Below are 25,277 nucleotides of genomic sequence, written 5' to 3' on the forward strand. Positions count from 1 at the left end.
AGTTACAGAAGATGTAACATGTGTAAAACTGAAAACACTTGTGTAACATTTTGGTGTAACATATTTTACAGGTTGTATCTTTAAAACATGTTTACCTATAAGTACTTACAAAATATAAAGCAGAGTAGGAACACAACTTTTAAGGATGTTACATACATTGTAGAGAAGATGTTACATGTGCACACACAATTAAGATGTGTAACATCACGACAAGTGTCATGTATGATCTTTTTTTGTTACCCTAGGGTGCTAAACGTATTACAACGTTCATAACACACACACGTAAACTTATACTAACATCCGTCCCTATGTCCACAGATGATATAGAACATACTCCACGTTACCATATTTACTAGTATTCTAATGGCACTAAATTGTGGACACCGAATGTCAACGAGCAATATCATCCTATTATTGTTAAATCATACGTCACACTGGAAGAACTTCTTGCCATGTGTAAGGCTTATAACCAAGAAGTTGGGTTCAATGTAAAAAATATACGTTAATGCAGTTTTTTTATCTACTAATAACATTGTTAATAACAAGTCTAGGTACTTATGTAACATGAAGTGTATCGTTTGTCCCTTTAATTTGTTACACTAGTCTCATATACTTATAGTTACATATATTACTTGTTTGTTCATTGATATGACATTTTGGATGATGTAATGTTGTTACATATGTAATTTTGCTAAGTTTAAATTGACACCAAATGGGCTGACATATGTAACACATGTTTATAACATATGTTACAATATGGGTATATATGTAACACATGTATAGCAATCTTACACATATTACATATAGGTGTTACATGTGTTACAACGTCAAGGTTACACATGTTACATATAGTTGTTGCATCCAAAAAAAAATTGCCTTCACAACAACATCCGTATTCATCCAAATATTGGCATACTAACAATGAAAATAAAAATAAATTTTATATCAATAGTTGTAATGCTTCTAAAAATGGTCTTCTAAAAATTGCCTTCACAACAACACCATCGTCACCACGAAAACCTGATGATGCGTTGTAATCCTTCCGCGGGTTTCGCTTGTTGATAACCATCTTCATCTTGAACACAAAACATCTTTCCACCTATGAACAAAACAAGTACATCAATATTAAATATTCTATAGTTAAAACTTATTAATCTTCTATGTAACATGTGTAACGTGGCTATACATGTGTTACCTCTCTAGTGTAACACATGTTACAAACATGTGTTACATATGTGCACCCCCCCTTTGTGTCCAAAAAAGGGTTGGGGTATCTATAAGTAACTTGCATAATGTTGTTACTACATATGTAGCTAATTATCCCACAAAAAAAACACGACTTTTTATTTGTAAAATAAACGAGATATTCCGAATAAATTATGAAGTTTGTACGTTTTAACATTTAACAGCCAATCTAAAAAAACAATAAGCTGGTCTCATATACTGGGTGTAACACATGTAACACCCTATATACAACATATGTAACCCGCAGTGTAACACGTGTTACAACATATATGACAAACAGTTTAGAAATTTTAGCATTAATCTTCGTAAAAATAACAATATACTCTGTACAAACAATTTAGAAAGTCAACATTAATCTTCGTAAAAAATATCAATATACTCTTCGCATAAATGTAGCTGATAGAAATGTAACATATGTAACAAATTATGCCAGTAAAAAACACGAATTTCTATTTGTAAAACAAAACCGATATCCGATTAAATTATGAACTTTCTAAAGGTAATGAAAATGTAATATCGGAGTGAATTTATTCAAAAAAACAACTAAAAAACAAAGAAATTTGAAACATACATCGTAAAAATTATGGATTTTCAAACTAATTATCTACCATCAATGGTGATGCTGAATTTAAACAAAACTAGAACACAAATTAAACCAAATCCAATTCATAAACCCTAAAAAAAACCCAGCTCACCCACATCCCCCCCCCCACACACACACACACAAAAATCCAACTAAAAGTAATCATTAACTCAAAATCGCTGGACAAACAATTTAGAAATTTAACTTTAATCTTCATAAAAAAATCAATACACTTTGAAGAGAGAAATACAACATACAAAAATTTCTTATAGATCTTGATTTAAAAAATAAAATAAACAAACTAGCTCTGATTTTAATTCTACCAAACGTTATACAAAGTATAAATCTAAACAAATTACATAAATTAACAAAAGTAAGATCTTTAAACCTGTTTCTCTCTCACACACTTGTGCGTGTGTTCTTGGTGTCTAGGTGAACAACATGAAAATTGTTATCTCTCCTTCCAAAACATTAGCTTTCTCTCTCTAAAAAACAGAAACAAAGATGTGATTAAAATGACACCGAGCTTCCTTTTCTTTGAGAGCTTTGATGGTGGCTTCGATCTTCAGATTTCAAGGTTGGAAGGGATGGTGGCTTTGATCTTCGATCTTTGAGAGCTTTGATGGTGGCAGAGCATTGATGGTGGCTTCGATCTTCATATTTCAAAGGTTGGAAGGGATGGCTTCGATCTTCGATCTTCAGATTTCAATGGTTGAAGAAGATAACAATGGAGTTTTGAAAAATATGATGGATGATAAGAAGTACAAAAGGTGATGGATGATGGGTTGGGTATAATCAAGTGGGGATGTGGGGAAATGTGATGGTTGGTGAAAAGTACAAAGCACAATCTTCAAAGAAAGAAACAAAAAGACCAAAATACCCTTAAAGGATGGGTATGGATGAGGTGATGTGGGTGAATGTGGACCACATATTATAGTTTGCTAAGTTTTCTCACTAAAATTGGTTTTCTCCATATACTTACACTATATATATATATATATATATATATATATATATATAAAGGAGGAGAGAGAAGTCAGATGGGGGGCCCACCAGCTTTCCCCATCTCCACCGTCTAAAATCCGACGGATGTGCCGAGCCGGTCCCCTAGGGGGCGGTGTACGACTTGCCTAGGGGGGGGGACGGCCCTGTGCCGAACCCCATACCCATTGGTCTTAGACTAGTGGGTATGGAGAGCCTCATCCTCAAGGGGATAGGCCGCCACGTCAGCGTCACGTAGGCTCGGTCTAGAGGGGATGGATCTAGGGGATGGGGATGAACCCCTTTATGTATATATATGTATATATGTATAGATGTGTGTGTGTTAGGAGAGAGGAGAGAGGAGAGAGGGGCGTCGAGATCGGCTGGTGGGAGCCGAAGTTCACGGGGCTAGGCCGGCGACGGGCATGGGGGGTGGAGAGTTTGGGGCGGCGGCGGGAGGACGAGGCTGGGGACGAGCCCCATACCTTCTGGTCTTGTTATAAATTGGTAACATGTTGCTGTTTTATGTAATTGTACTCTAAGCATAGGGAGTGTTTCAAAAAAAAAGTTGGTCTTTTCTTTTTTAATTTAAAGGTTTTCATCTTTTTTGCATTTTAACCTCATTATTTTTTTTTTTAATTTTACCCAAAGTTTTTCAACTTTTTCAAGTTAACCCATAAAAATTTTTTGTTTATAACTTTGATCTCCCATACTTTTCATATTTTTCAATTTTTTCGTTATACGTTTCGTTCTACATTTTGTGCGTGAATACGCTGCGACGTGCGCGTGGGTTCAATTTTTTTTTGTCTATTTTATTTCCATTTCCATTTGTCAAGCTTGTTGCAATACGTCTTTATTTCCCTGTTTGGCAGGTTCGTCGCAAAGAGCGAGGGTCCTAGATTTACTTAGTTATTTTTTTCTATGTTTTACGTTTGAGTCTAATTTTTTCGCATTAACACGACGACGCAACGGATGTGCATGGTTCAACGATCCTACGTATGTTTTTCGTTCGGTGTTATTGTTTCCTCTTATGTTATTTTGTTTTTACCTGCTTTTTCGTGTGTGGGTGGTCGCTAGCAGTGATATAGTATTGGTACTACTTGATACATTTTACGCCCCCCCCCCCATGCGGCAACGCGGGGGACCTTAATACTAGTTTTTATCAATTTATAACTTATTAGCTTTTTGAAAAGTTAAAAAAAAAATTTATAATCTTATTGAGATTGCTTGTGCTGTCGGGGAACAACTTAATAAGTCACAATTTCTCACTTATTAACTTTTTAGAGAAGTAAAAAATGACTTGTAATAAGGAATCCCAAAAACCCTCATTAATTGAAATCATTCTAGCGCATTGGAACCCTTTCCTTGAATTCTACTATTTAGGATGGATTTTAAGTTTCTATTTTTGGATTTTTAGTTTGTATATCTTAGGTGTCTTTTTATTTAGCATTGTGTTTTTTATATATTTGTCATCGTGTCTTTTTTACGATTTATTGTGTCTTTCCCTATCATTGTATTATATTTCTTGGTATTGTGTCTTTTCCTAGATTTAGAAGAATTTGTAGGATAACCTTACTCAATCGATAAGTATGAGATATTTTAAGTTCACGTTTGTAAGCAGAGTTTAATTTAATGGTTCAACCCACCTTTAGCCTATCTGGATATCTATGCCACATGGGAGTGGGGTTGAGATAATTGTTTTCACGAGGGTTAATCGGGACTTAACCAAACTTTAGTGGGGTGATTGGCATTGTTGTCTAAAAATAACACAAATATATTTTTTTAACCCTGTGTTCCCGAGTTAACTTAAGCAGAGAAAAGAAATGATTTCCTTAAACACAATTAAAAGTTATTTTCCTCCAAGCACACACGTGTTGTTTTAATGAAAACTAGTTTAAGAACCCGCGAGGTTCGCGGGTGGACTAAAACACAAATGAATAACTATAATTTATTCAAGTAATCGTTTGAATTAAATAAACGTTCAAGTAATAATCAATTAGTAAACTACAATGAGACAAATAATATAATATCTCGAGATACATGATGATGCAAATTTGTGTAATATTTAATTATATATACGTTCAAATATTAACATAAATAGTCCAGGCACCCGTGTGTTACACGGGTTACTCAAAGTAATTTTTTTAAATAGTTTACTCTTACCAATTTCAGTATAGGCTGATTTACAAATCAATTTTTATGGTTTGAAAATTAGTCTATTAGCATTAGGTTTAGTGAGCCCATTTTTTTATTATAGTAATTGCATTGTTTATCGTTAAGGCATAAGGGCATATTATTTCAAACTCGAACATGGTACATGAGTTCTAAGAGACGCCACTGTTAACATAAACCTTGAAATGAAATAAACGTTCTATTATTTATGTAAATATTAAAATTATATTAAATTATATTTATGTAAACGTTCTAATATACATTAATAACAAAAGAATAGCCTTTTTTCTATTTAAGTGGTCACCAAATCCATCAATCCATAACATGGTTCTTCAAGTCTAAGCCTATCGAACAAACAAAGAAATCTAAGTTATTCAAGTAACATACGTCCTTTAAGTTACAATCACCCCATTAATATGTTGTAAAACAACCTGCCAAATCGATGAAAGTGTTGCCGATCTAAACAAAGTCTTCGTGGCTTTTAAAAAAAAGCTCAATTATTTTGTTTATGAGAAATGATATGATCATCGTCATCATACTCAGTAAATTCCACCAATAGCAAAACTTAGGTAGGGTCTAAGGAGGGTAAGACGTAGACAGTCTTACCTCTACCCCGTAGGAATAGGGAGGTTGCTTCCGGTGAGACCCGCGACTCGATAGTCGTTTTGCATCAAGCCTTAGATATAAGCCACATAACACTCAACAACTAAGACAAAGCCCAATTAGTGCATGTACTCTCTTGTTTTTCAGCTATCAACGCCACCACATGATACATGATTAAGCATATATGAGTGATGGAATTGAACCAAATAAATTAGTACAAATGTAATCAAGCAATCTTGAAAATTAGTACAAATGTGTTAACATCATTCAACAATCAACCGTTTTTAACATAACAAAATATAAGATCCTAGTTGAGTCAGTAGAGCCCTCCACTATCTTTGTGTTTCCCTCTTCTGTATACAAATCGACCTTGGACAAAAGAAAGATCCAAGTCATAGAATAAGATAAAAATACTCAACTTTGAATCATCCAATAAAGGAGAGGTATGCAATGTCTTTTGGAGGATTCTTAGATACGCCCACTTTATCATCGTCAAAAATCATCCATCTTCCTTTGTACGCGTGTGCAACATAAAACCACTTTATCATCGCTAAAAAACATAGTGACTCAATAACCCAATCAGTCGTGTCTGACCATAACAATGTTAATATTCCCCATCTAATGTTTCCAAAAGTACGAAAAAACTCGTAAGTATGAGAATCTAACTTCCATCCCCATGAGATCATCTAGCATCCACACTACTTGATGTAGCAGCATCTGGCCTAGATGCAGCGAAACTCTGGTTAAATATCCAATCTGGTGTTATCTCAATGTCATCACCCTATATTAGATAGAAATATGATGGGACTTGAACAGCTTGGAGCTAGATAAGAGCATTGCAACTTCAAAACTTAAAATTCTATAACCCAAGCAAGTCATGAAGTGATGAACTAAGGTGTGAAAGCAAAACTTTTAAAAAAGCACACATCTGCAAACAGAAATAAGTAGTTGTTCAAACTTGTATATATTTCTATAACCCAAGCAAGTAATGAAGCGATGAACTAAGGCGTGAAATCAAAACTTCTAAAAAAGTGGGCACCTGCAATCAGAGATAAATAGATGTTCAAACCTGTATATATTTAAAGCTACTTCAAAGATGTATATATTAACACTAATTTTTCAAACATGTATATATTTAACACTACTTGTTTTCTATAGCTGAAAGAAAAACATAGAAAAATATATATATAAAATAGACTCAAGCATGCTTGCGAACCTAGTCAAGCTCCATAAGCGTAGCTCGCGCTTGTTTATTAAATGAGGTCTATGCTCGGCTCGATTCAAGGCCAATCTCAAGTAACTCAATTGCAGCTCAGCTCGTTGACAAACCTATATATCATATTTTTACCACATAAAACATGAACCAGTTGAAAATGGTTAAAGACAAAATCGATTAAAAAACATTAAATTAAAATATAGAACTTACTTGGAGCTTGGTTTAGCAACATTCAAGAATATTCTCTTGGGTGCAACTTCCGCTTGCTTTCTGTTTGTGATATGTACCACAGACTCATCTTCATCCCCCGTCGCACCCTGCAATTGCTCGTATGAAGTAGATAAAACACTTCATCAACCATTTCACATTAACAGCAGATTTATTTTTTTATTTAACCTATGCAGGTCAGCAATGGTTATCCCCTCACCGACTTTTACCACTTTTATCTGTCATGGGAGTGGTAGTGTCGGTCCTTGGAGTACCAATAAACCTCCCACCTTTCTTATGTATATTCGCCTTCAGAGTGGGTGATATATTGGTCCCCCACATTCTGAAGCTTTTGAACCTCTTAGAGCACTCTATCCTCCTATGTGTTACATCTCAATCAACGGTGGGTCCGAAAGCGTCTCAATCATAAAAGGTACAACGAAATAAATACATACATAAAAATAAACTTTACAGAAACATATTCAGTAAAAAATAGGCACTTCAGATAGCCACGAATAGAAAATGATTACACAAACAATGTAAGAATAAGTGTAGGAACACACATACTTGAAGCCCGTGAAGGTGCTGAACTGCTGATACAAACTGGTGCTTTCTGGTGGAATTGGAAATAGATGAGTTTGGCACCCATTGAATGAATCAAGTCTCAACTATAATGATATAGGGTTCAACTGCATACATTTACATTAATTAACACTAAAAACCTGTACTCTACACTTCAATCATCAAATGAAAAAGAAAACTAAAAATAGAACCTCACTTAATATGTTCATTAACAGAAGCTTTAACCACATCAGCATATTTTCATATTTCTGGTGAGCAAGAGACTTTTGAGGAACCGATGGAACCAGATTAAGATCTTTCTTAACCTCCTCAAAGTTCACCTAAGAACAAAAAAAGAAAATGGCCAGATCGCAACATGATATTATGCAACCGTCAAAGATGTGATGGTAATTATCACCACTGGTGACTTTGAAAAACTGGTGTCTATCAACAGAACACGCAATTTCATCCTATATTGTTGAAGTAATTGAAGAAGATGTAACTAACTTTCCTTTTGTCAAGATTCATGAAGATGGAAAAATGGGCTCATTGACCAACGTGGTATGCTCGCCAATGGATCGTATATGTGTCGTATTGAAGCTTAAAGGTTTCATAGCCTCATTAAGTTGTATATCGAGTTAACGGAATGACCTGTAGTTCAAAAAAATATAGTTCAGCAATTTACAGAGAACCATGTAAAAGAAAAAAATAGAAGAGTTAAATTTTTCACTTGTTGATCTGAATGTTCATTACCCTAGTCGCAGGAACGGTTTCTCCGGAAAATATTACTTTCGTTTTGTTTATTTTCTCAAATAAAAGAGGCCACAACGCCAGCCAGCTGCCGAAGAAAAAGGCAGTTGCCTTTCGGCTGTAATGTACGCTAAAAAGTCTAAAGATAACAGCCGTGATGAAACCGCAGTAGACTAATATCACGAATGCAGTTGAAAGCAACACGAGTAAACAAAACACGCCCCGTAAGAATCTCAGTGGAGTTAGAACACGGGTTTCTTCTGGTTCGTTACTGGTAACTTCCATCTTTTTTCACGATGTTATTTGTTTCACCATAAAGCACTGTAATTAAAACGTGCAAAGGGGGATGATTTGTTCCTGCCAGAAAAGAGTTGAATATATCATTAAATGCAAATGTACATGCGTCACCCATGTTTTGTAATCAAGAATGAAATTATAGAAAACAAACGAATGAAGACAGTATCAGGTAAAACTGACCGGGTCGTACTCAGGTTGACCCATCAACACTTTAGTCAACTTTTCAAACACTTCACAAATGTAGAAATACGTTTTACAAATTACCTCTTAAGGATAAATTATAAACTTAAACTGACCCATTTACCAACTAATACATACAGAGGAAAAACACTAGGCCATTAGTTAACCAAAAAGCACATATATGATATACCTGAACTAAAATATATATGGACAGGAAATTGAGCAGGTATTGTTATTATATTTTTATTTTCCAATGAATATATAATCATTAAAGACTAAACTATTGGTTTCCAAGCAATTTGAAGGGGAGTGTGCATGCACTTTTTGTTATTGCATGTCCCAAACACACCCCACTCCAAAAGTAAACAAAAAAATACCCTGTTTGGATTCTCTTGAGCTAAACATGGCTGGATGTATGATCAAGTTGGCTGATATATCAAAAATTACAGAATACGTTCTACCAAACGTCACTCAACTCAGTCTGACATCGCATTACATTGCATAAAATGCCCCGCATCACAACATTTCATTGATTAGTAAATACACTAAAGAAACTTGTACAACCTTGTATGACCCATTCAAGAATATACATGTTTTTGGTCATGGCCAATATATGATTCAACTTCCTTTTTAGTAAGAAACACCATACTATCAATCTACTTTCATGATTCATTTGTATAGTGCATTAAAACTCACTGAGGAATTTCATCAAACAACTGGTGCTCATCACAAAACCAAAGGCACATTATCAATTTACACAAACCCATTCAAAAATAATAATATAGCCATATTTGCTGTTTCAGGTCTATTATACAGTTTCAAGTAATAAGAGGCGTTTCTGGCCCCAATTGTGAATAATATCACAACACTGAAAAATCCTAGCAAATCTTTAAAAAAGAAAAGTGCTTTATTCACAAATGGTTGTTTAACATAAACAAAGAAAGCATGATATTTCAATCACACTCGGAATTCAAAATAGATGCCGAATTATTACAAAAGAAACAGTAATAGAGTTCGAAATCTTACTTATGAGAGAATCGCATCCAGTAGCATAAAGGACATGAATATGTGACCGGTTTTGATAGGTATGAGAAACTCCAATTTTGATTGAATATGACTGTCAATTAGGGTTTTGATAGGTTACGAAGAAACTGAAAGGAGTTTAATTGGAGAGAGAGAGAGGAGTTTAATTGGAGAGAGAGAGAGAGCACGCGTAAGAAAGATAAAAGAAATTAGAAGACTTTGCCGCTCAAAAGCAATTAGGAGATGGTTCTAGAGTGACATGTGGCAAGTAATGGTTTAAGCAAATGCCAAGTGGCACCAAAATGTATTGTTTTAATATACATAATAGATAAGGCTATTTTTTTTAATCGCCAACGAATTCTCTAAATGAGCTACAAATGGAATTCACCACATCGGGATACACTCGCCTTCGAACCGAGGAAAACCCTTACCTCGGGCCGAAGCCCGTGAACACTCACCCGAAGACACTCCACCTATAGTTCCCCATCATCACAAGGTGCCGCAGAAAATAATAGAGAGAGCACACATCAAACACGAGTCCCTTGAAATATCAAGCCTCTCCGTTACCACTCCAGACAACCAACGCATTGACAAAATAAGGCTATGTTCCCGAGTTAAGTTAAGGGGAGAAAAGAAATGATTCTCTCATTTTCTTTTCTCTTCTTTCTGTTTCTTTCCAAATTGAAAAGATTAAATTTAGGCAAAAAAACCTCTCATTTTCTCTTCTTTTCTCTCCTTTAATGAAACTCTGTAAACACAAATAAAAATTATTCTCTTTCAAATCTTCTCTTTTTCTCTCGTTTAATGAAACTCAGGAACAGAGTGTAAGGGTATTTTGTTGGTGGATAGTTAGACGGAGGAGGGTGATAACATGACGCTGGGTTCCATCAAAAACCTCAACTTTGGGATTCGCTGGTGGCAAGTGAGGGTTTAGCTTAGGTGGAAGGCGATGGCGTTGGCAATAGCAGCAGATACGTCGGTTTCTTTCCTATGTCAGCCCCCAACAACTTACGCCCTTCTTCGTCACAGTTTCTTTCCTATCTCCTCCCCACTTCATTTCCCTTCGCTTTGCCCCCCTCCTTCTAACACACGCCGCCTTGTTCACCATCCATCACCATGCCGACGTCCCTTGTATCTTTCTTCTTCTTCTTCTTCTTCTTCTTCTTCTTCTTCTGCTGCTGCTGACGAAGAAGATGAAAAGCAAGCAGCAATAGAGGCCGTGTCAGATATCCTACGAGAAAACGGAGTTTCAGAGGAGGAAGCTATGGAAATTGCTGTGAATTCACCCAAATATGTGGAGATGTTGATGGATAGCGTCCGTGACCTGGACGACCTCTTCCAATCCAACAGCAGCAGCAGCTCTAGCTCTTACAAGAAGAAAGTGTTTGAGATGGGAAGACAGAAAGGGGACAAGGGTTTGGTTCCTCTGCTGGAGAGCATGGTCGGTCTTCCTCTGCCTTCCGCTATGCATATTGCTCGTTATCTCTCCCCTCACACTGCTCCTAAACTCCTCCACAAGGTATCATTCATTCTTCTTATATTCTTTCTTTACTAACATATGCCCCTCCTCCCTGGCCTGGGGTTATTAATCACTTACATGATTCTGTTTTTATTCATCAGCTTTTATTTATCGATCGGATGTTTGTTAACAGCCACATTAATGTTGTTTTCCTTCCTTGCCTCTAGTAAAGTGATTTATTGTTTGCCATTTACCTGTAGGTCAAGTACGTGAAAGAGATTTTATATACTGATCTGGATGGAAAAGTGCCAATTGCAAGGAGTGCTCGCCGAATGATGATGCATTTATCAGTATCCGTTGATGATGATTTGCAGCACACCTTATCATTTCTTGAGAAGGTGTGTTTTACTTATAGATCTTGCTCATCATATGCATTTGCCTTTCCACTTCATTGCTTTGTTTGTTTTATCTTTCATGTAGATTCAAGCGAGGCGTGGAGGCCTAGCTTTGTTGGGTTCTGGAGACGGGTCATTCCGCTACCTAATAGAGTCATTTCCCAGGCTGCTTTTGCTGTCTGTAGAGTCCAATATGAAGCCAGTGGTAGATTTCCTTGAACATATTGGAGTCCCTAAGGGTTGCATAAGAAACGTTCTTTTGTTGTACCCTCCAATACTTTTCTATGACATTGAGAAAGACATTAAACCAAGAAAGCAAGTTTTTACAAAGGTATGATGATATACATACAATACGCTTCCTTATTGTCACAAACTTACCTTTCCATGCAACACCTAGTCTCTTCTAAGTTCAGATTATATTCATACTTATGACTCTCCATGGTGAATATCACAATGGCTTGACGTTGTTTTTTGTCGTGGGTTGCATGTTCTTTGATCCACTGTCTACTTTTAGTTCATTTTGTCACTGTGAGAAAGTTCTACATGGTGTTTTTTCCAGTCAACACCTTTCTTCCAGGGGTGTGCAATAACCGAACCGTTAACCGAAACCGAACCGAAAACCGACAAAACCGAACCGAAATTAACCGAAACCGAATTAACCGAAAGTCGGTTAACGGATAATTTTTTTTACCATCGGTTAACCGAAATTAACCGAACCGAACCGAATCATTTATTTTTTTAATATATTTCTAGCTTTTATACCTCTATTTCATGTATTTCATGTTTTATGCTTTCATTTCGTGTAATAATACCTCTATTTCATTTATTTATGCCTTCATTTCATTTATTTATACCTTCATTTCATTTATTTATACCTCCATTTTATGTATTTAAGCATCTATTCATGCATTTATACCTTCATTTCATTTATTTATACATCCATTTCATGTATTTATACATCTATTTCATGTATTTATACCTCCATTACATGTATTTCTAAGACATCATGAGACTGCCAGTCAGCTGAAGTTTTATAAGCCTCACATGATCTTTTTTTAATCAGAACACATCTTTTTCCTGTTTCAACCAAGAAGCATCTTGTAAAACCTTCAACATATTAACACTTAGGAGAACTCTTTTAAATGTGATTCTACATCCATTTAATCTATGTAGTTGTTGTTTCCTTTTGTATAACCCCAGGAAACAGTTGATAATCATAAAACTGTTTAAAATTTGTTGTTAAGATGTTACTATTCCATTATTTTTTTGTTGTGGATGAAGTCACTTATCAGTACCATTATTTAGGTTTGTGGAGAGGATGCAGAGTTCGGTAAGATGCTGCTGAAATATCCGTGGATTCTTTCTACAAGCATCCAAAAAAATTATGAGGAAATCATTGCTTTCTTATATGCAGATAAGGTATTTAATTTTATACTTCATTGCATGGTGAGCTAAAAGTAGTATGATAATTGTGCACTAGATTAGAAGTGTTGAATAAAGTTGCATCTTTCTTATTTTATGTGGCGTTATTAGAATAGGTGGAACTTTTATGTAGATTACTTGGGTGACCTACGAATATGGGTCATTGGTCAGTCATACTCTTAAGCCAGGGTTTGCTTCTGATCTTGGGGTAGACATTCCTTGTGATCCTTTCTTTTACTGAAACTTGTAACATTTAGTGTTTTTCAGTATTCATGCCTTCAATGATACACGTATGAATATACATACGCACTTCCAAATTTTTGCATACGTAACTTTATCTGTTACATATATATGCATCTTGCTTCTTATGCTGAACATACATATTCACATATTTACTTGGACATTTTTTTTTTTGCTCTTGCTGCATATAAGTAGAGTAGTACTGTGAGTAAACCTATAACCAGATTTGGTATATCATGTGCACCACAGTTTTTAAGCCAAAATTATTAAACTCTATAATTAATAAAACCATCCACAAATATGTAATTTGCTTGCAAATCATTTGTTTATTATGCAGTTTGTTAATGCAACAGAAGAAGTTTGGTCTGAGTCTTCTTATCTTTAATAATGAATCCCGTGGTTTTATTCTTTAGATACTGCTTTTGTATTTTACTTGGAGTCCCTTTTCAGCTTCTCTTGATCCGCTTATTTTCTCACTCCGGGACACACATCACACGCACACGTCATCAAAGCTAAGTTAATACATGGCTTCAACTTGAACCATAGTTTTCGAAGGCGTAAGGCACACTCAAGGTATAAAGGGTTAGCCGTAGGCCATAGTGCAAGGCGCTTAAAAAGCCAGGGCTCTTATAGGCGAGGCGTATAGTGTGAAAATACATTTTTAGGGGTTTTAGACATGTTTTAGGCTTCTTTAGGGGTAGTTTAGGTTGATTTCAGGCTTGTTTAGGGTTGGTATAACTGTTCCGAACATGTTCAGACGATTTTTTGCCAGAGTTTTGTCAGAAATTTGCCTGAAAATGTGTCTGAGGGCCTGAAAGAGGGGCTTTTGAAGCGAAGCGAGAAGGCTGCGCTGGGCCTGATAAGTGGGCCTAGGCGTGCACCTGGGTGAGCCTTGACAACAGAGCTTTGAACAAACAAACAAACAAACAAACATACCAGTAATGGCCCACGTGTAGGTAGCTTGGTTTAAAAAATAGCGTCTCGGGAGCGCCTAAGGTGTGAGGCACTCAAGGTGATCAGGAAAACGCCTCAGGGCCTTGAGGCGGCGCTTCATGACATCTGGGTCAAAGTTTGTCCAACATTGGGGTTCGTGGACGGGTAACACGTAGAAACAACCAAAGGGATGAATAGATTATGAAAGTTTTACATGATAAAAAAAGGCCAAGATGTAAAAAAATGAGACATATTTAGCTTTTGATTGTACATATGGCTTATTTGGTTGTACACAGGGTATCGCCTCAAGTACGTGAGGCTCATGCCTCACGCCCTGCACCTCGGCTTTTGAGGCCTAAACACCTCAGAGCGCCTCACACTTTTTAAAACCTGTAGGTAGGGTGAGGCGAGGTCAAACCTCAGCTCTATCTCAGATGATCGAGAGGCCGCTCCCAATGAGACATTGCAATTGATTTTTTGGAACAATGAAACGGGTAGATAGAATAGACATAACAGTAAATGTATCTATTCTTGTACAACAATGTTCATTAATTGTATCGCTGTAGTTGTATGAGGAGGTGTATAGGCCCAACCCAACTAGGGGCGTTCATGGTCCGGTTTTGACACGTTTAGCAATGGTTTTAAAACTCTCAAATCCAAAACCAAAGCATACTAATGGGTTTGGGCTTATATACCACCTGAGCAGAAAAAAGCATCTATTTCTCTCTTCAAAACCTAAACTAAAACAAAAAAAAAATAATGAAGTTCTCACTAATTAGTTGGTTATTTAAGACAGATGACTAGGGGTTACCTTGTTATGATAAAAAGAGTATAGGGGGTTATCAACGGTTTTGGTAGAAGTGAAGGAATCTGAGAATTATGTAGGTTTAAAGAGGAGACATTCTGAAACTTAAAAGAATTGTGTTTATGCAGCTTTTGTTCTTGGTGGAAAGAGCTGCTTCATTAAAAAAGAGCCTGCATTGATGACAGAAAAATTCAAAGAAAGATGGGTATGTTTAGAGGGGGAGTATTGTTATGATATAAAAGAGTACAGGGGGTTATATGTTAATAATAGAAATAGAAGGGGTTAATAGCAAGTTATTAGTTCGATTGTACTTAAGCAAGTCGATGAATAAGAATTGGGTTTCGATGATTTGAGACAAAGTCCTCTTCTTTGTATTTCTTCTTCTCTAAAATCAATCATAACATACCTCGGGTCTGTCACTTGCAACATGCTCAAGAATAAGGCAATACAAATTGAATTTAATGTGTTACATATATTAAATTTTGGCTGTGTCGATTTGTCGTATCATACCAATCAAATTTTGTGTCATTACACATACCAGCACGCTTGACTTCTGTTTTCCTTTCAGATGTCTTTCAAAAAGGCGTAAAAATAATTTCAAGGGAAATATTTTTCATCAATTAAAATTTATTTTTTTGCAAATCTGTAATCAATAATCAATAATCATGTTGCCTGGTAAATTGTGATAGGTGGCAGAAGTTAGCATTTGTCATGCAGTAAGGAGCTGGCCGCTTATTTTAGGATGCTCAGTTGCAAAACTGAAGCCGATGATTGGTGAATTGCAAGTAATAGGTGTTACAGAAAAGATGCTAGACAAAGTTATTGCCACTAGTCCTCAACTACTTATGCAGAAACCGCAAGAATTTTTCCAGGTTGGTTATTCATTTCGTTATGTGTATTGGTACCAAATTTTAACTGGTTGATCCAACAGGTGGTTTCATATTTAAAAGGTTTGGGACTTGAAGAAGAAAGTATTGGAAGGGTGCTCGGGCGATGTCCTGAAATTTTTATGGCAAACATTGATAAGACACTCAAGAAGAAGGTTGAATTCCTTTCTGAACTGGGTGTTTCTCAGAAGCATCTTCCTCGTGTAATCAGAAAATACCCAGAGCTATTTGTCTGTGACGTCAATAATTCCTTACATCCAAGGTAAGCATTTTTTTTTATCATGATGAATATTACAAGAGTGACAATGATGATGATGATGATGATAAGTTGATATTGCAGAATGGCGTACTTGTTGAAGATTGGACTATCGAAGAGGGAAATTGCATTTATGGTGGGCAGGTTCTCTCCATTGCTAGGGTACAGTATTGAGGAGGTTTTAAGGCCGAAATACGAGTTTCTAGCAAACACAATGCAAAAGCCACTAGAAGAGGTGGTGGAGTATCCAAGATATTTTAGCTACTCGCTGGAGAAGAAGATAAAGCCAAGGTTTTGGGTGATCAAGGGTAGGAACTGTGAGTGCAGCTTAAAAGACATGTTGGGAAAGAACGATGAAGAATTTGCGGCTGACTACATGAGTGTTTGATGGATGGTTTTGCAAATGTGGCAGGGCACCAAAGTTTAAGTAACTGCTGATGCACACCTTCTCCCAAGAAGGTTTGCTAGATTTTGATTTAGGGGTTTTTTTCATCACTCTTTCTTGTTATTCGTAGCTGCACTTTTGGATTATTTATTAATATGTTTTCTTTTATTCTCTTCAATTACCAGATACTTTTAAGAGGATGACCAAACTTCAAGCATTATGCCAAGCGTCTTTCATCGCCACTAAAAGAGGTAGGCATGTTGAATGTTGGTTACACTACTACTCGCGGTGCTTCATAAACAAGATAAATTGATTGATAAACTGTGTGTAGTGCATCTCACATGCAATCGGTGCTGACTTTTAGTATTCTAGCCTTTGGTTGTTTTTTTTTTTTTGGGTCTATTTTGTGAACTGATTGTTTTTCATTTTTCATGATGCAGCTATCCTATCACGTGGAACATTGAGAACTTGATTCCTTCTAGCGGAAGATATATATATATATAACATTAGTTAGAAAGATGAACCTAATATGTGGCATTTGTATATGGAGGTGTGTATTGTTTTATATCCATGATGTAATGTATATACAATGGCAACCAAGTCATTTGCTTTAATCAATCAGTATTGGTGTTCTTGCATGCATTTCATTGCTTGGGAGGCTGGAGTTTGTCATGCCAAATCTTTACTCAATTTTCGTTGACCACCAAGTGCAAATTACTAGAAGGTCTCTTTGGCTTGTATATTATAAGTAAAAACCTACGGAACATTTCTTGGACAAAGCCTGTGAGTTGGCATCAAAGTGTGCCTGCAAAGTTTCAATTGATGAAAATCTTGAATGATTCTTATGTCAAATAGAAAACAAATGTTCAAAGGTAACAAGCCTTTTTCATACAATATGGTTCTTGACTGCTTTCAAGCTTAACATTTCATCAGCGGATATTAAATATCTCCAATCAACTGCTACATCACAAGCCAGATTCACCTAAAACAAAACCCGTTTAATAAATAGTGTATTGCGTGAAAAAACAAGAACCCGAGATTTTAAGAAACGAAAACCAACCTTGATCTTTGGCAATTTGATATGTAATACCCATAGGTGAACTCCAATATCACCTAATACTTTGATGGGAAAATTTCTAGTTTGGCCTCCAGACATGATTGTACTTATGTCAAGACGTTGAAACAAGATATCAATTCGGATGCTTACATTATGGCTTCTAGCAGGCTGATAAAACTCTGGGATTCTCAACATTCCTACAGCTACTCCATGGTCGAGTATCTTGAGCCTTGAGAAATCATACCTTATACCAACTCTGTTCGGATTGTGTGATATTAGTGTAACATAAGCAACTAAAGAGAGAAACACAGTTGAGGAATCAGAAACATCAAACTTGTATGAAGCTATATTCATCGTTTCAAACGAAAAGATTGGCCTACGAGGCTTGAATACGAAGATTATGATCAACGAAAGAGATGCAATAACCAAAACAAAGAAGATGATGATAATAAGGAAAAACAAACAACATTTCTTGCAAGAAAACTGAAAACAGAGAGCTCGATGACCACCCATCATCTGTGGGAAGAAGAACAAGGCAAAAGTAAAAGATTTTCCTTGCTTCTGCAGCTATACATTCTCATATTCCTTACTTGGGAGTTGCATATTGATCGAGTACAATAATAACATAACTACATGAACACAGACTAATAACAAAAAAAAGTTGCCGATCACCATTACATATAAACGAAGCCGACCACAGTTACAAAACACATACCGCTTCATAATTCAAAATTAGACACCAGTCAAAGCAAGCACATAAGCTACTGAGAGTGTAAAGCCTTATCTACATACAAACACACATTAAATTAAAAAAACTCCATTCACGGTGACAGGAAGATCATCAAAGGTCCAAAGATCCATGACATTACCACCAGCATCCATAGAAGCAGCATCCCAGTTACCTTGGAAGAACATATCATTGTCAGTTTTAGGTTTTTTAGCATGAGCAGGGTGAGGAGTTTGTGATAATGGTTTGAAGAAGTTGAGGTTGGCTTTGGGACCACGGATCCTGGTGGCAGCAGCATAATAAGCCGTAGCAGCTTCTTCAGGGGTACCGAGCCAAACACGGGATCCTTTTCTTGGATCAGGAATTTCAGCAGCCCACTTGCCCCAGGGGCGTTGACGGATCCCTCTGTACTGCTTCTTCCTTTTCTTGGAACCATCAGATCTTGACCCTAAACGCATAAATTCATTTAATTTGTTGCAAGCAATCGACTTTAATTAAAAAGGGTGGGTGGGTTACTACCAGGAGGAGGAGGGAGGGGTTTGGAGGCAGAGGAGAGAAAAGGGTTGATGATGAGTTTCAATGTTATCTTTGAATGTCAGCTTCGAAGTCATCGTCGTCAGATGGTGGTGACGACGACTTGGAGAAGTAATTGGCGGTGCACCGCCGGGGCTATGATTTCGGACAGAATTGCACCTCCACACATTATCTATTCTTATGTTCCCCATTAAACTCAACTCTAATTTAGGTTGACCGTGACCATTCAAATTCTTCAACTTACCCTTTAAATTCCATATTTTCTTCTAGAAGCAGCAGTTTTTTTAGAAGTTTTCAAGACTGCTGCAGTTTTGATGTGTAATTCATGGAGCAGTTACCACTCTGACTTCAAATCCTGGAAATCCCCACGATCACTTATCTGCCCTAATTTATTCTCCCCTTCCAGAGATCTGTAACAAAAATCCATCGGCTATCTCTCTCACTTTATCTCAACCGTGTGCCTCAAAAAATGGAGGATCAAACAATTCAGCCGGTACCCGCGGAAATTGAAGTTAATTAAGAAGAATCCGAGGTGAAAAAATGAAGAACTTAGGATGGAGGATGAGAAGATGAGGAGTTTTACGAGAGGATTGAAGCTCCTAAGTTTGTTGATTTAACTAAGGGTATGTTTGGCTAAGCTTATTATCGTTAAAAAGGACTTTTGGAAAAGGACTTTTTGAAAATGAGTTTTTAAAAAAAGTGTTTGGATTAGCTTATTGATGTAAAATGACTAAAATTGATATTCTTTTAGATATAAGGGGGTAAAGAAGGTGTATATTGGTAATTTGTAGTTTGAAAAGTTAAAAGCTGGCCAATAAGTCACAATATTGTGACTTCTTGAAACCTCCTTTTTCTTTTTTGCAAAAAGCCATTTCTAAAAGGACTTTTGGCTTAGCCAAACACAAAAACAACTTATTGGCTTTTTGATAAGTCAATAAGCCAATAAGTTGTTTTGAAAAGCTTAGCCAAACATGCCCTAAACCCTACATATCTACGGTTGGTATGTTGATTTTCATCTTTAGTTTCTTAATCATGTGCATCATCTCAATTAGTTCAAAATCCTATTTTTTTTAACTAAACGGATTTTATAGGTTTAGTAAACAATTTTGCAGGTGCCATAATTGGTTTATGGTTTTGAGGTTAAGTTTTTTTTATGGCTTATTATTTTACATGTTCATGATAAGCTTTAGCAGTTTAAATCAAACTCGCGGTTATTTCAAAACTTTATTTGGGTTTGTTTCTATCTTATTTTCGTGATTTGGATTTGAAAAATGTGCAGACTTTCACTTTTGATAGGTTTTCATATTCTTCTAGGTGCATCCATGATCGTTCATCTATATTTGGGGAGGTGTCAAATCTGTTAGGTCTCGTAATGTTGATATCGACGAGTGGGAAGAAGGAAATATCTGATAGCATAAATTAGCACAATGACCAGCCCATGTATAATTTCGTATTTTCAGTAGATTATACTTGCCTCTAAAGATTACTGTCGTTTACAAATCTGATTTCAGATTCAGTTGAGTGATTAGTGTGATATCAATTACAGTTCTCCCTTCTGCAAATGGGATACATCATACTCCAATCACAAATTATTGTTGTGCAGTGACGAGTTAGTGCTACTTTTATCCTAGCTTCTCAACCTCTTTGATTACAATTATATTCATTGTAAACCTCAGCTTGTATATATCACAGTTAGAGGATAAATACTGGATTTTGTAGTAATTATTTGTATGTTTTACGTATGGTGGTGATTGTAGGTTTGTGATAGTGCTGGTGGATATACCATCATCAGCCTCACGTGAGAGATAGAAAAGCAACCTGGTTATGCCCTGAAGTAGGTTATAAGTTTACAATATTGTTTTTTATATATATTTTAAGGTCTTCTGGAACTAAATTTTCATGCATATATTCAACCAACTTGCAGAAAGGATACAATTGTTTTTGAGATGGGCTATTATTCAAGGAGTGGCAATGCTTTTACATAACATATATCAAACATACAGACTCTATACACGTATTGCCTAGGTAAGGTGCTTTTAACATAATCTCCCAATAAAGATCACGGTGACATTGACAATGTACATCATACCAAGTTTAGAACTGATTGTATTAAATATATGTTGATGAGGACATCAACAATGCTTCTTTTCATTGTCCGCATAAGCTTTTTTGCACCATTGTATTCAACTTTAACTTGCCATACCTACTTGATCTTTATCTTGATTACCATAAGTTGCAATGTGGCATTGGTCAACAAGCCAGTTTACCAGCAAGTCAAACGGGTCAATCTGGGAATCAATATGGCGGTGATGAAATATTTGGTGGAGAAAAATAATAATAATAATGCCCTTCATGGTCAAGTCACCATTCGGACACTCATATAGTTAGAAATAAAGAAATGTTTTTGCTGTAAGTCCTATTACATTTATTATTGTTGTCTTGTAGTTGTGTCTTTCAGGGCTGTGCTATTGGTCAACTATTTGGTATGTTGCGAGTTCTTGGTGGAAACAATGGGATTTTACAAGGGATGTTCTTAATGAGAAGAGTGTAAGTCTTTCACTTAGGCCTTTTTTGTATGGAGTAACAACCTTGTCACTTTCTACATTGAATAGTTTATCAGGTGGTGTAACCGGTCAGAATAGGTCGTTTAGAAAAAAACCATTTTGGTCCGGGTGAGACCAGATTTTGGCAAAATTGGGTATGGGGTGGAACCGTGGAAACATATGTAACCTAAATTTTGACATCTAAACTGATTAAGCAACATTATTAGACTTGTTAAGGCATATAATACTTGTCATAGGACTAGTTAGGCGGTCCGAACGCGTTTTACGCGAACGACGCGTTAAAGTAGCGTAAGCTACCTAAACGGGTCGTAATAGGTCGTAAGCACTTAGGTTAGGTTTCGATTTAGGATGTAGGCTTTGTTAAACCATATTACATGAGTTCCTATACTCATTTGGTTTACGAAACCTCGTTCTATCCGGTCTTCCGATTTAGGTCCGATTTATTTACTTAGTTACCTATATTAGGTGTCGTTTGATTCCGTGATCCCTCTAGCTTTGCTTGGTTGTTATTCAAGACTTCTAAGCATCCTCAAGTGAGTACATAGATCCCCTCTTTTTACATGTTTTGTGGTAACTATGTGAGTACATAGTCCCCTCTTTTACTGTTTTCAATGTTTTGGGGTGAAACATGTGTACCTAATTGTTATGTTCATGATTTCGAAGTATAATTGATTATACATGTTAGTACTTATCTTTTGACAAACTGAATGATTATTTATGGTTTAAACACTAATTTTTCAAAGATTATAAAATTAAATGTTGAACTGTACTTGTTTTATACGTTCACCAGACCGATTGGTAGTACGATATAGCGCTATAGGATTTGACACCCCATTCCTGTTGTTTGGAATGTCAGAAACTGATATTTTATCCAAATAGGGATTGCCTTCGTGGTATTTCTATAGTCTCCTAGGTGTATTTTGATGCACTAAGTTTTGGTTGAATTCAAAAATCATATTTTTATTGTATATTTTGTTATACTCCCAAAAGTATAGTTTGATATGCTCTCATGTGTGATATTGTACAAAACAACATATATTTCGTTAATTACTAAAAACGTAGTTTAATATGTTATTTATAAAACCAAAGCATAGTTTAATATGCTATTCATAAAACCAAAGCATAGTTTAATATGTTATTAATTAAACCAAAGTATACTTTTGATATACTACTGAAAACTATTATTTTGACGACTAAAGTATATTTAATATACTATCTGTTTAACTATTTTGGAACTGAAATATATTTTAATATATTACTTATTCGACTTTCTTAAAACCAAAGTATATTTTTAATATATACTACAAACCTTTTATCAAAACATTGTTTTACAAACAACATATTTTGTACAAACTCATTTTACTTAATTATTTGATTATTTATGCATCATTCTTTTATATCATCAAATTTCTTGTAAAATTTCGCATGATTTATAAAGAAAACATTTTTAAAGTTCATGACTACTTTTGTTAAAACATTCTTTTAAACTTACAAGTCATGAATCATGCATTAATAAAACCTATGTATCTCACATGCATTTTTATGCTGACGTACCTATTTTTACACATGTTTCAGGTGCTGTTTTGTGATGATTGTTGATACATGCTATACATAGGATGGACTCGTGCCTTAGCGACTTTAAAACTTGAAAGACAATAATTGTATTTATTTGATTTGAAATAAAACGATGTGTTCAATAATTCAATAAAACGAAATTATTTAATCCATGGTTGTGAAACAATGATTCTGTTACAACACTCCCCGACGTTTCCGCCACGTTTTGTTGTTTTACGTGGTCGGGGTGTGATAGAAACCGTTGTTGCCAAACCTGAACGAGGTAAGGATTTGTTTACTTATTTGAATTAGGCATTAGATTTACAGTTATCTTTTACCGGTTGGTTTTTTCCAGTTTGTTGTGCCTAGTGTGAATACGATTATGGGTGTCTGGGTTACGAAGATGGGTATGAGTCCTCGTACGGACAACAAAACTATGGCAACAACTTTTTCGTTAGCGAGACCTCGTATGAACAACAAGACGTTGGTGAGCCTTTTTACGCCCAAGAGTCATTGGTTGACGAGCAACCAACTTACCCGAAGTTTCGTACGAAAGTGACGAGGTATGAATGTTATATATTTTGTTAAAGTATAATTATAAATATCATATATTTTGTTAAAATGTATTATAAATGATATATATTTTGTTAAAATATGTTAAATTGCTGTTTTTTTTTGTTAAAATACTATTGTAAGTGTTATATATATATATTTTCATTTATGTTGTTTAGGATTTTATGTCGCGCGGTGAGTTGGAAAATTGGGTAAAACAAAGGGGTTTAAATAACGGTTACGTTATTGTTACTAGACGGTCTAAGAAACAGGGTCATAAGGAGGTGAAGACGTGGCTCTAATGCTGCGGTAGCGACGAGCATAAGAGTAAGGAAATACTTAGGAAAACTGGCAACAAAAAATGTGGAGGCCTTTTTTTGGTGATAGGGTCTCTCGACGTAACGCATGGCACTTGGCAGATAGATATGCTAAACAAGATAACCACGTCCCTGCTCAACATCTGGAGGGTTATGTGTATACCAGGAGACTCACTCCTAATAAGTTTAGATTTGTGCGAGAGCTGACAGATCAAGACATAGAGCCCCGTAAAATCTGGAAAGCCATAATCGAAATAACCCTAGAAACAAGTTTGTTTTAAAAGATATACACCCGCTCGCCAAAAGACATACACCCTAAACCCTAAAGTTCGATAAAAAGCGTCTCCTGTGTAGAGACTAGAACAAATCCTCCAGGAGAAACATTTCACCTATCACACGCAGGAGGATCCCTCCACTAAAGTCATTGAGAATATCTTTTTTGTCATAATTTGTCATTCGAAATGTGGTAGGCATTCCCGCATGTGCCGATGATCGACGTGACCTACAAAACCAACATGTACAGTCTTCCATTTTTGCAAGTTGTCGGTATGACGTCGACAAACCAGACCTTTTGTGTCGCGTATACGTTTCTTCCAAGTGAGCAGGAAGTAACATACATGTGGAATCTGGAGAGGATCGGGTCTATGATGTCCAAGTGTATAGAGTCACGTGCAATTCTGATCGACAAAGACCAAGCCCTGATAAATGCATGTCACAAAATTTTCCCGAACACACACATATATCTTTGCAGGTATCATATTTTGCAGAATATCGTAAAATACTGCAAGAAATCCTTTACTGAACCGGAATGAGAGGATTTTACTTGTTCATGGGGGACACTTTGTGATCCTCCAGCCAAGCCAATATACAACTATAACTTCTCCAATCTTCACAGAGTCCTTACCAGAGAAAAACGTGAACATAAGTTTTGTTTTAAATTTATACATTCATTAAAGTAGATACAAAATTTGATTATGTTTTATATTTTCAGATGTTTTTATTTACATGTATGATAGTTGGTTAAAGACATCCCGAGATATATTTGTATCCGCATGGACCAATCGGATCATCATTGCCCGCTCCTTGTGCCTCGTTCCTGATTAGGGCCCCCTGTTCAAGTTAGGGGGCACGGTCGAGCTGGCAGATTGAGTCACCAGACCTGATCGACATTCATATCTAGTGGAAATTTTGTATTTACGGCTAAGAATAGTTTGATCAAACTTTGTACGTTTAAGTTTCCAACTTTTTTACCTTACAATTTATATTAATAAAATAAGTGTTTTCTTGTAAGTTGGTATCAATTGTGTATGGTGCATCCTTATCTGAGTGTGGTGTCACATGCGGTGTATCTCAAGTTGCAAAATTATGTTCA

General features: G+C 36.0%; 3 protein-coding genes and 2 long non-coding RNA genes across 8 annotated transcripts; 1 reads left to right on the forward strand and 4 right to left on the reverse strand.

Annotated features, from left to right (window-relative positions):
- Positions 1-872: 872 nt before the first annotated feature.
- LOC118487133 lies at positions 873-2,752 on the reverse strand. The gene is made up of 2 exons (XR_004880401.1): positions 2,217-2,752; positions 873-1,099 (listed from the first exon to the last, which is right to left on the reverse strand). It is a non-coding gene; the product is annotated as an uncharacterized LOC118487133 (long non-coding RNA).
- A 3,003-nt stretch (positions 2,753-5,755) lies between these two features.
- LOC110913070 lies at positions 5,756-10,022 on the reverse strand. 4 transcript variants are annotated; one of them, XR_002578356.2, is made up of 7 exons: positions 9,822-10,022; positions 8,322-8,675; positions 7,781-8,219; positions 7,575-7,696; positions 7,011-7,117; positions 6,801-6,913; positions 5,756-6,512 (listed from the first exon to the last, which is right to left on the reverse strand). It is a non-coding gene; the product is annotated as an uncharacterized LOC110913070 (long non-coding RNA). The 4 variants fall into 4 exon arrangements; XR_004880400.1 differs by having other exon boundaries at positions 7,786-8,219; positions 8,299-8,675; XR_002578354.2 differs by having other exon boundaries at positions 7,786-8,219; positions 9,822-10,021.
- A 609-nt stretch (positions 10,023-10,631) lies between these two features.
- Positions 10,632-17,245, forward strand: LOC110913072 (transcription termination factor MTERF4, chloroplastic). Its single transcript, XM_022157939.2, has 9 exons — positions 10,632-11,337; positions 11,538-11,675; positions 11,758-12,003; positions 12,978-13,091; positions 15,762-15,944; positions 16,004-16,221; positions 16,300-16,674; positions 16,786-16,851; positions 17,041-17,245. Exons 1-7 carry the CDS (start codon positions 10,768-10,770, stop codon positions 16,601-16,603), a joined length of 1,773 nt encoding a protein of 590 aa, XP_022013631.1. The 5' UTR covers positions 10,632-10,767; the 3' UTR covers positions 16,604-16,674; positions 16,786-16,851; positions 17,041-17,245.
- On the reverse strand, positions 17,236-18,191 carry LOC110913073. The gene is made up of 3 exons (XM_022157940.2): positions 17,661-18,191; positions 17,493-17,582; positions 17,236-17,405 (listed from the first exon to the last, which is right to left on the reverse strand). Exons 1-3 carry the CDS (start codon positions 18,171-18,173, stop codon positions 17,343-17,345), a joined length of 666 nt encoding a protein of 221 aa, XP_022013632.1. The 5' UTR covers positions 18,174-18,191; the 3' UTR covers positions 17,236-17,342.
- A 95-nt stretch (positions 18,192-18,286) lies between these two features.
- Positions 18,287-18,842, reverse strand: LOC110914664 (ethylene-responsive transcription factor ERF071-like). The gene is made up of 3 exons (XM_022159447.1): positions 18,483-18,842; positions 18,373-18,441; positions 18,287-18,301 (listed from the first exon to the last, which is right to left on the reverse strand). Exons 1-3 carry the CDS (start codon positions 18,840-18,842, stop codon positions 18,287-18,289), a joined length of 444 nt encoding a protein of 147 aa, XP_022015139.1.
- Between the last annotated feature and the right edge of the window lie 6,435 nt (positions 18,843-25,277).

The sequence above is a fragment of the Helianthus annuus genome, chromosome 15 (genome assembly GCF_002127325.2).
Source record: "Helianthus annuus cultivar XRQ/B chromosome 15, HanXRQr2.0-SUNRISE, whole genome shotgun sequence".
NCBI classification, from domain to species: Eukaryota; Viridiplantae; Streptophyta; class Magnoliopsida; order Asterales; family Asteraceae; genus Helianthus; species Helianthus annuus.